The 10051-nt window shown below is 48.2% G+C and overlaps 1 protein-coding gene across 1 annotated transcript in view; it reads left to right on the top strand.

Annotated features, from left to right (window-relative positions):
* The first annotated feature begins 2858 nt into the window (after positions 1-2858).
* The window catches only part of LOC135901631 (uncharacterized), a 58874-nt gene continuing 51681 nt past the window's right edge, over positions 2859-10051 (top strand). The window contains exons 1-2 of the mRNA XM_065431488.1: positions 2859-2886; positions 6198-6363. Coding sequence (XP_065287560.1) covers positions 2859-2886; positions 6198-6363 — 194 coding nt within the window. The remainder of the gene's footprint in view (positions 2887-6197; positions 6364-10051) is intronic.

Raw genomic sequence — 10051 nt, 5'->3', positions numbered from 1 at the left:
TTTAAACTCTTCCATAGCTGTCGCCGCCATAGATTTGAACGCTTTCATTCAGAAAAAATTAAGAGACTATTGGCAGCGCATGTGGGACGCCCAAACTTCGAATAAACTTTGTTTAATTAGGACACAAGCACCTCCTCATCAATAATGAAACCACAAGACACCGATGCCGTGTTATGTCGACTAGGAATAGGGCACACATGTGGTACACACAACTTCTTGCTCACTGGTAATGAGCCTCCTACATGAACCTCCTCCTGCAAGGTGTGGCGAAATACTGACGGTCATCCACGTTCTTGTGCAGTGTCTGGAAACAGAAATCGAGATGAAAAACCACTTTCCTTCAGCATATCGACAGCATATCCCATTATTTTGAGCACAGTTTCTTGGCACGAACCTATTATTCGACATGAATTCTGTTTAACATTTTTGAATAGCATTACATTGCACATTATCTGACCAAAAGTTCTGTAGTACGGCCTCTTCCCAGAAGCTGCTGCTTCGTTCATTGCATCTAGTATAGCACGTGTCTCCAGGCGCTTGCATTCAAGGGCCCTGTTGAGGCACCAGTGCTACGTCTACCTACACGCTCTATATCTTACATCATCCCTGCGTGACAGAACATTTACTGTCATAGTTCACATCTCTCATCATTGTCATTGTTTTAATACTTCTATACTTTACGCAATTTACAGCGACTGATTTTAGGCCTATATACAGACGTCCCACATCCATCATTCAAAGTACATTTCTCTATTTCATAACGAATTCAGTGAAAACCCATCAGCACATGTATGGTGTTCTTTGGCCATATCTTGCTCTTGCGCCATAAAACCTCATACGCCATCAAGACGCGCATAAGATGTTGGTTACAGGCGTCATTGAACCATCTTGTAGTGGGTCGCCATCTCTCGTACATTTCAAGAAGGATTGCAGCTGCAGCTTTTGCGTGGACTACCGACAACTGAAAGAAATTCGACAGCCATTCCACTCCGTTGAGGTGGATGAGCGGCGAAGCTGTAAACATGTTATATCTGAATGTACTACACAGATGTATTTCTCTCTCTCTTCCTTTCTCTCTCTCTTTCTCTCTCTCTCTCTCCCTCTATATATATATATATATATATATATATATATGCACCTCGTGGTCGTTGGTACCTTTGGATCGGTGTTGCACTGTAGCCCGAACCGTTAGAGCATAAACGATGGCAGCCTTTGCCATCTCTCATGTAAAAAGCCTAATGTGCGCGTGTCTGGTGCGGCGGACGGCCAGTGATTCTATAAGAGAAAGAATAGTGGCATTCGGCGCGAGCTCGCAGAACGCGGCACATAGGCCAACAGCTAACCACGAAGGCACGCGAGTTCTGGAAGAGAGAAGATAAGAAGAGAAGAAGGAGAAACGGGTTTTTTTTTTTGTCGAGGAGAACTCCTGTGTTCCGCGTGGGAGAAGCGAGGCTGTCGGGCTGCGGCTTCGAATCTCAAGACGTCAGGAGCGCCGGGCAGAGAAACGAAGCTGGCGGGCTGTGGACCCTAGTTTCAAGACTTCAGCGACGGTCCCGCCTCGGTCCTAACTCCAGCCTATAGTGCACGCGGATCCTGGTGACAAGGTGCGGAACGCAACAACTTTCTACCATTCCCCTCCTGTGTCTCCTTGGCCAAGCTGCGGCTGATCCTAAACAAGCAAACAGCGACTGGTGCTCACGTGACCGACGCTCTGCAGCTGCACCACGCCGCATGTCAAGTAATTGTGACCGGTCACGGACCTTACTGTTGTAAATAGTTCTTTAGTTATGCGAGAACATTTAAGTTGCATCAACGTTTTTGTTAGTTATGGCATCCCGTTTAGTTGGTTTGTCTGCGGTATGCTTTGTTTTATTTACACATGTTTCGTTAAAAATCGACTTCGTTGTTTCTCCTCCCCACTGTGGGTTCGTCTCAGTGGTGGCCAGAACAAATCGAATTGCACAAGTGTGAATACACTACCGGGCAAGCAACCCCGCATTAACCTAAGCAAACCAAAATCATAACACCATCTGGCCGGGGCACATCCACGTAGAAGTCGCGAACGGCGACGACTGGAGTTTGATCATCATCGGCCAGACCGACCAGCCATCCAATGTGGTCGTTCATAAAGTGCTATACGTCATGTTTGGAAGAGTCAAGTTGAACGGTCGTGGTGGCACTAACCATCCTGTCGGTGGTCTTAACAGTACACCCGTCGGCAGAAAACACCGCACTGTCTAGTTCTTGAGTAGGGGACGGCACGTCGTACGGCCCTACGCCAGCGGCTACGTTGTTCCTCACGTATATGGCAACTCCACCAGCTCGCCAGTCGCCTCGATGGGCCCACGCAATGCCGGTGCAGCCGTCGACTTGAACAAAGGAAACAGACTACGTCACAAGGAGATACCCGTAACAATAGGGCGTCGTTGATTTACGTCCTCCACATGCAAGCGCGGCCAGCTGACGCTCAGAGCCGCCAGCGAGAAGGTATATTGCAGGTCGGCGAGTCTAGGCGCGTACGCTTCGGTGACGGTGGGAATGTGGTAGTATTGTTACGGTTGGCGTTGTTAAGAACGGCCTGCTGAGATGCAAGTTTTGCCAGCCAGGTGCGAAAACGGAGTCGACTTTTCCTGGAAAGCCACCGTCACCCTCTAGCCAAGGCGTCACTAAGTCTACTGCGTGCGCCGGACAATGCGCCGCGTCCGCCACTCTGCGTCGCGGGATTGCCGAGATGAGTTCGACGAACCAGACTTTGTGACTGAACACGCCACCGCCGACCTGGTCTGCCGCGAGCGAGGGTGTTCCCGAGGGAACGTATTTGGCGGCAACGTCCCACGCGCCTTTCAAGACTCAAGACAATGGAGAACCGGCGGCCACGCTGCGGGGGTCAGCTAGGGGAATAAGATGCGCCTTTCCTGACGTAAGCCCCGAGTTCTATGAAGACCATCTGACCTCGGTGGGAACCGTGAACCAGTGCGAAAATGTGTGTGCGTAGGCCCTCTCGCAGAGAGGCGGCTCGTCTACGATGGCTGGTCGAACGTTCCCCGCACCTAGGGATCGAGGAAGGAACGAGTATTTATAAACCTCTGTTGTGCAGCTGCTCAGTGTACTTTCTCTCTGGACGTGCTGCGCCATCTAGTGGCACTGCCGCGAAGTCCATACGTGACCACCCTGATATTAGAACTGTGGCGCGCCGATCCCTGCGAACGCTGAGAATTGTTCCCTCACTTGCCGCACGCTTAGTGGCGCATACTCAGTAACCCGAGCAAGCGAGAGGTTCATTGAAAAGCGGCACATACCTACTGGATTAATGGTGCAGCTCGCTAAAGCGCTGGCGTGAAAGGCACTCGTTGAGAAGCGGCACTTACCCAGTACATTTTTGGTTGCTGTCCTTGAGGAGCCCATGTGACTTTGGTTTTATTCCACTCAGTGTCGGGGAAATTTAAGGGATCGTATTCGTCATTGTAGAATGGCACATTCCCAGTGGCGCACAGCTTGTTACCCAAGCTGGCATCAAGGACATTCATTGAAGAGCGGCACACGCCTGCTGGCACATACCCACTAATCTTAATTTGCTGCAGAGTTTCATTGGAGACTAGCACAGACCGATTGGCACATATCCATTACTCCAAGGCAGCGTCAAAAAGTTTCTTCGAGCAGTGCTACCTACCCACCCTCGTGTCTACACCGACGATTGTTGGCATGAAAGGGGTTCGTTGAAGAGCGGCGCGTATGTACACATTGCCACATACTCAGTGGTGCAAGTTTGTCCGGTGGTTGGTTTCGAACCCGGTTGCGTGAGCACAGCTGCCCTGTGTGTTACCCATTCCGCTACTGACTACCGAGTGTCCCAGGAAGATGGACCGGAAAGCCGTTATATACAAACATACATGGAAGAATAGACATATAAATAGATAAGAACATCTGTACGTAGAGAGATAACCCCTTGAAAGTGCGTATTAATAAAATCACGCGCGAGGATGCCTACCCCTATCGGCGCATTTTGATGATGCCTTGGCATCATCATAAGCCAAGTTGTTATAGGTAGCATAGCTATCCTACCTTATAGCTAGTACCGAGACGTCATATCATAGCAAGCGCAGAGGCGGCGCCTTTAGAGCCGTGGGTGAAGCTACGAAGCAACGAAGAATGGCGCCAAAGACATACATAATCCTCAACAAAGACGATTTCACGGGACGATCTGGGATCGTTACTGGCGGCTGTTTTGCTTTGTGTATTCTTGTTAGATTTTTACTCGTCAATCTCTCATTATTTACTAAACGTGACAATCTAATGCTAACCCTGAGGTCTTTCTTCGCGTTCCAAATATGACAATTCCCGCTTCCGCACTAATGACAGATGGCCGGCTGGTACGCGTGTCATACGCTTTACCTTTGGCGAACCGCAAGGCTGTGATGATTCCTTTTGTTAGTTGATGAATGCGATTGCAATACATAGTCGTTCCTCGATATAGTGATAAGCAACGATACCTGGGACCATGTCGTTATATGCGCCAAAGATCACTGTTGTATAGCTCGCTTCTGTATTAGAACAATCTTGTATTAGCACATTAAACTGTTTGTCCAACGATGGGGGTGAACATTTATAAAATTAGGGAATCCTGCCACTTACCAAAGTAAATATACTGCACCTCCCATTAATGACTATTACGTAGTCACATATTTTATAACAACCTGTAATCTCGCTTGGCTCACACTCTCTACCAATCTGTTGTCCACAGCGTATGCCACTATCAGACGATTCCAGCTGGTTGCGTTATTGATATTATTTTTTATTTCTGCGCCTACGCAATTCCCCGTTTCTCAGTGTGCTGTGTCTTGCACCTATCGACAACTCAGCCAACGAACATCTGTGTACATCTATATAAAGCAAGCACGTGTTACCTTGCTTTTATGCGAAGCATATTACGAGGGCTCAACCCAGCTCCTCAGGCGCGGCGGTGACCATGAAATCACGTGACACCGTGACGTCACGACAGAGGAGAAGTGGCTTTGGCTCAACTCTTGCAAGACGGGCTGGGTGGGAATCGAACCAGGGTCTCCGGAGTGTGGGACGGAGACGCTACCACTGAGCCACGAGTACAACGCTTCAAAGCGGTACAAAAGCGCCTCTAGTGAATGCGGTGTTGCCTTAGAAACGCGCTGTTTCTAAGGCGTGCGTCTCTTGCTCAGGCGCACATTTCGTTGCCGCGCCGAACGCTGCTTTGCTCGACGCTCACCGCGTCCAATGCGGGGCGCGTAGTCGCTGCCCTGTAGCCCATTGTCTTATACTCCTTGGCGGGTCGACGGGAACGCTGTCGCGTTCCACTCTTGAAGGCGAAGAAGTAATGCATGAGTTGTTTCTTCGTCTAGCCGAACCAAATATAGCCAAGCAACAGCAGTTCACCAGGCTAAACAGTGGTTCAACAACTAAAATAAAGGCTAGTATGCTTCGCATCCTGGGCTTAACCTTACCTAAGCCACAGCCATTTTTTGCAGCTTAACAACCTTTCTGTACAAAAAGTTGAGTTTCTTTTCCTCGGTAACATGAAAATTTTGTGCTGTCTCTTGCTTTTTTTCATATCCCAGAATCGCACTTAGGCAACGACTTCTCAGATGTTGTACCAGTCATCTAGCAGACAATCTGGCTTAGTGATTAAAACACTGTGAAATGCTGTAATGTAGTCACCCTTTCTAACAGAGAAGATCGCTGCAACGTCATACCCATAACTGAAACAAAAGCGCGTTTTCCTACTGTCGTCGCTTGTCCCTGTTTGATGAAACTTTATTGTCTCCAAACCCATATTGCTCAAAAAACAGCAATAATCCACGCATGCCACGTGTTTCAGCGAGCCTCATACCTGCAGCTTGTCATCTCTCGAAGCCAATTGCTGAAGGTGGTAGGGTTTCTATTACGCAGGCAAATGTTTTTATGGCTTATTAGTTGGGATAAACAATCTTATAAACCATTTTTAATGAAACGTAATTGCGAGCGGGGCCGCACATTACGGGTATTTGTTGCTTCATCTGTGTTTTTTCTCCATGCAGGACTATTTATATTCCTGATCTGACCTTTCTTCATCCCTACCGCAACTCCGGCAAACTGAATTCTCGTTGTGAACCTCGTCACTCCTGGTGTTATCTATGTTTGTAGGGACTTTCCTCCAAGCTAAAGCAGCCATTTCCTCTTTTTTACAGACGAATGTACTGAATACGATGCAAAATGCGATAACGAGACTATAATCACTGTGGATGATCTCAGGCGATGTGGTGTGCCCAAGCTAAACAAGACGGTGTGCGACTACTACGAGAGTGGTGCTGACCAGGAGCAGACACTGCGAGAAAACGTAGAAGCCTTCAAAAGGTCTGTTTCAAAGCACTTGTGTTGGCCAATTATTGAATGTTACTTACCACAAATATTACCATGCAGTATCCCCATTGCGCCTTTCATTACCAGAAAAACGCTGTGATAAGGTCCGTAATTGCACTGACAGTCAATTTCCTCCTAAATTGCCACGTGTCAGCCTATGGCACATTATCGGCCACGCTTTCCGGGTTATTTATAGCGTCTTGGGAACTGTCTTACAATATGCTTTTGTTTGTGCCCGTTTAGCAGCTATGACATCTAATTGGCTGTTTTGTTCTCGCAGTTTGGTAGCAACTATTCTATGGTATGCTCCCCGCAAGTCAATATACAGGGTGTCCCAGCTAACTTTAGCCAGAGTTTAAATATATGCGGATGCCACGTAGCTGCACAGAACCAATGTAATGTTGTTCGCCGTTGCTTGGAGATACTCAATTTTTTTGGATACCTCCTAGTTAGATAGCTACTCTTAATTAGTTATTCAACCTAAATATTATAATTACATGGAAAGTCTGAATGATAAAGTTTTAGAGCGACATGAAATACTCTCGATACAGCTCTCTGTTGCTCAATACGTGCTAGATAAAAGTGTTTTTCCGAGCGTCAAAGAAGCCCGCAAATGCACGGAGAATTGCCGCGCAACTGGCCACTTGAGGCACTTTGCGTGTTCTCGCGGCCTTTTTTCTACCATGCGGCAGTGGGCTGATCAGTGAGCTCAGGGGAAAAAACCTTTCATGCAGACGAGGCCCATGCAGTCGAGGTTCGTGAGAACCTGGCAGAAGTTTTGGAGAGTTCTGCCCAAAGAGGAGCACCACCTGGAGGGGAGCCTGGCCAGGACTGCTATATTATTAGAGACGCTGCGGGACTTAGTCGGTTGGGCATATATGGCATCGTAAGAGATAAGAAGTTTGCAGGGACGACATGGCCACAATTAGTACATGACCGAGGTTGTTGGAGAAGTATGGGAGAGGCCTTTACCCTGCAGTGGGCGTAACGAGGCTGATGATGATGATGATGAACATTCGAGAAAGCCATCCACATCCTGAAGTGCTCGCCAGCACCCGAGGACGCCCCCTTTTACCAGCCGCTCCGCCTGTTCGAGGTGAAAACTGCGGCCGCTGCACGGACGGCTCAAGACAAGATTTCCCATTCTCCGATTACCTTGAAGGTGAGGCCTTCCAATGGTACCTTACCCAGGTTTTTGACACTGAGCCATCTTGGGTGAGCTTCACTATATGCTTTACGCAACGCTTCATAAGCGCCGTAGCGGATACTTTCCATCAGTTCACTCAGAGTCGGCTAAAACTGGGCCAGAGCCTGAAAGACTACTACAATGAAAAAAAAATGTGTCTGGAATGCCTCACTGGCCTTAAGGATGCACTCCTCATTTCAGGGCTCATCGATGGGCTTCCAGCCGATATGGAGATGGCTCTTGCTGGGCTTAACCAGTCTACACCAGCGACCTGGATCTCAGTGACGCTGGTGCAACGAGGTAATCACAGCGCGTTCTACCAGGTCGAAACGCGCAAATCAACGCAGCAAGCGGCAGTGCCCATCCACGTCCACTTAATGCGTCCATACAAGCACGCGCGTCCTAATGCAGACACTGCACAATGGATGGCTTACCCCGACAAATGCACAGCCACAATGAATGTTCACGCAGTCATAACGGCTACACTGTCAGCACTACTCTTGATACGGGAGCGAAGATTACCTGTATCAGCGATGCAGTGCTCGCGCCTCTTCACCTATATATAAGAGATTACTGCATCAATGTCCAACGAGTTACATCATCAATCAAAACTTTGAGCCGCGTCAATCTAAAGATACACATCGAAACAATCACCAACTAAATTCAGGCAATTGTTCTACGAGGCAACAGGAACAACCTTGACATTGAAGCAGCTTGTCCACTAGTGCGAAGCCATTTTTTTTCCAAATCAGACTGGCATGGGGTGCATCACTAGCGAAACGCATCACATTCGTGTCACCATCAATGTTCCCATCCTCAGCGCTCCCTATCGATGCTCAGAAGGTGATATCATCGAAATGGAAAGGCAAATGAATGACCTTTTCACAAAAGGCGTAATGCGGCTGTCTACGTCCCAGTACGCTGCGCCGGCACTTCTGGCAGAGCAAAAAGGGGAAGGAGGCTTGCCTTTCCGCACAATCACCGCACGCTAAACGCAGTGACGATGCCCGCCTATGAACTGATTCTTCTCATCGACGACGTTCTTGACTCTCTCGGAAAATATACGAACTTCTCGACGTTAGACATCACGTAAGATTACTGAGGAAGGCACGTGAGGATGCATCCAGAAGTCGTTCCGAGAACGGCCTTTGACACACATACCGGTCACTACGAACGGGTTGTCATGTCTATTCCCCTGAACGCTCCAGTCACTTTCGAACGGTAAGTCAAATCCATCTTGACAAAACACCACTTGAGGGACGTCACTAACTACATTGATGACATTGTTGTGTATTCTGACACGTTTACCTACAATCCGAAGCATCTAGATGCGTTTCGAAACGCCTTAGCGAATGCCTTACGCTGAAGTTGAAGATATGTCAGTTTGCACAAACTTCCATTGGGTACATGGGACACAGGGTTTCAAATGGCACAGCCACTCTGAAACAAAGAAACATGGAGACAATCCTGCGGTTTCACACGCCATCAGGCCCTCAAGAGTGACGGTGTTTACTCGGCACCGTCAATGTCCACCGTCGGTACATCGCCCGCTTCAGTGAAATTGCTCCCTCGCTAACACGCGTACTTAGCAAAGACACCACCTGCAACTTGGAGCCTGACTGCCAACCGGCTTTCAGTCTGCTTGAGCAATGTCCAATGGAAGAGCCTATTCTTGCCATCTGCGATGCCGCTAAACCTAGTGTGCTCTACTGCAATGCGTTCAACAAAGGTATCGGCGCCGTCTTGAAGCAGGCTGGTGATGAAGGTCAAGAGCGTCCAGTTGCATACCATTCACCCAAGCTGTTCAAACATAAAATCAATTACGCTATCACAGAACATGAATATTTAGAATTTATTGATGCCGTCGATAAATGGCATTGTCTTCATGAAAAACCTTTCACTGGAATCACCGATCACGCGGCATTGCAGTGGCTTAAAAGCATTAGAAACCCTCGAGGCCGTCTATTCCGATGGCCCGTGAAGCTCTCCATGTACCACGTAATCATCAAGCGCGAAAAGGGCATTAACAGCATCTGAGCCTATTCACTGTCTAGGAACCGTATTATTCAGCTCATATTTACTGAACAACTGCGACAGCAGCCCCACGATAAATTGCATTGCAAGCATACCATTGAGAAGGCAATGACCACCATGAGGCGCAGAGATACGAAAAGTCTACATTCCTTTCGCTTTCCGGTTTTCTTTGGAAGGCTCTTGATGCTTTCGGTCATGTCGGAATTAGGAAGACATTGCGACTTCTTTCTTCACAGTATTATTGGCCTGACATCGTCATTGATATTTCAGAATACGTTCGACACTACGATACTTGCCAGCGCTCCAAGAAGACGAAAATCGAACGTTTTGGTTCCTTGCAGTGGTTACCAACAGCGGAGCAGCAAATGGACACCATGGGAGGTTTTGCTAACTACGGTTCCTCCAAAAGATTCATTCACTTGGCCGTTCACGACGCCACCGATTCTGTGTGGGCTTTTTCAT

The sequence above is a fragment of the Dermacentor albipictus genome, chromosome 1 (assembly GCF_038994185.2).
Source record: "Dermacentor albipictus isolate Rhodes 1998 colony chromosome 1, USDA_Dalb.pri_finalv2, whole genome shotgun sequence".
NCBI lineage: Eukaryota > Metazoa > Arthropoda > Arachnida > Ixodida > Ixodidae > Dermacentor > Dermacentor albipictus.
Note: the sequence above shows the minus strand (reverse complement) of the source record. Positions and strands in the feature narration are given on the sequence as shown.